We start from the raw sequence: 1,120 nt of genomic DNA, 5'->3' as shown, positions 1-1,120 counted from the left end.
ATCGGCACCCAGACCCGGTGCGGTACGCCCTCGTGGACCGCGCCGGAGATCATCAGCGGCGATCCCTACACCGAGAAGGCCGACATCTACAGGTCTGGAACAAAACCCCAACCACTTGATCTCTACAGTTCCTTCTGACAATCGTGTGTGCGTGTGTGCGTGTGCGTTTGCTCTGCACAGCTTTGGCATCGTGATGTGGGAAGTGCTCACGCGCAAGGTGCCCTTTGCCGACAAGAACATGATGACGGTGGCGATGGACGTGCTCCTGGGCAACCGGCCCGCGGTGCCGGCCGACTGTCCGCCCGAGTACGCCCGGGTGATGACCCGCTGCTGGCGCCGCAAGCCGCGCAAGCGACCCACCGCCGAGGACCTCGTCCATTTTTTCAACGGCCAGCTGGAAGACATCGCAGTCTAGGCGGCCTCTTCTTCTTCTTCTTTTACATTTTTTTGGATTGAAAGTCAGCCCTCCTCAGAGGAGGAGTGGCTGTTCGCCACAACATGACGACGCCGTGTTGCGACCCCAAGCCGACCAAGGTGAAGGAGCAAGTTGCTGGCAGAAGCGAGGAATGCAGGGAATGTCTGGGGAGTATCCCGCGCAATCGCCCAAGAGGCGGTGTGGAGACACATTGGCTCCTCCGCTCACTAGTGCACCAGTACGGCGTCTTCCATACTTCGCCTCTCTCAAGCTAGAGCTCTGCAACCGACCGCTTTCTTTCTGTTTCTCGCCTTGCTTCGTGTTGGAGAAAAGGATGGCCGAAGAGACTACGACCGCGGCGGTGAAGGCGAAGAAGTACTTCAAGGTGGACCTCCACACTCACATCCTGCCCAAGGAGTTGCCCGACCTGAAGGAGAAGTATGGCTACGGAGGGTGGGTCAGCCTCGAGCACCACAAGCCCTGCTGCGCCAACATGATGCTCGATGGCAAGTTCTTCCGCGAGATTCAAGATAATTGCTACGCGCCCGAGCAGAGAATCAAGGATTGCGACAGAGACGGTGTAGATATACAGGTAAAGGAGGCCAATTGGATTGATTAGCACAGATTCCTCATTACTTTTGGCGATTTAATTTGCATTTTACTCAAATTTAATCTGTGTAAAAGGTGTTGTCGACTGTCCCTGTG

General features: G+C 56.1%; 1 protein-coding gene across 1 annotated transcript in view; it reads left to right on the top strand.

Annotated features, from left to right (window-relative positions):
* The window catches only part of ACA1_314440 (serine/threonine protein kinase, putative), a gene marked incomplete at both ends in the record, with an annotated part of 6,559 nt that extends 6,144 nt beyond the window's left edge, over positions 1-415 (top strand). Inside the window, 2 exons of the mRNA XM_004353283.1 lie at positions 49-92; positions 181-415. Coding sequence (XP_004353335.1) covers positions 49-92; positions 181-415 — 279 coding nt within the window. The remainder of the gene's footprint in view (positions 1-48; positions 93-180) is intronic.
* Between the last annotated feature and the right edge of the window lie 705 nt (positions 416-1,120).

The sequence above is a fragment of the Acanthamoeba castellanii genome (assembly GCF_000313135.1).
Source record: "Acanthamoeba castellanii str. Neff unplaced genomic scaffold scf7180000083843, whole genome shotgun sequence".
Classification (NCBI taxonomy): Eukaryota; Discosea; order Longamoebia; family Acanthamoebidae; genus Acanthamoeba; species Acanthamoeba castellanii.
This window is presented reverse-complemented; position numbering and strand designations above follow the sequence as displayed.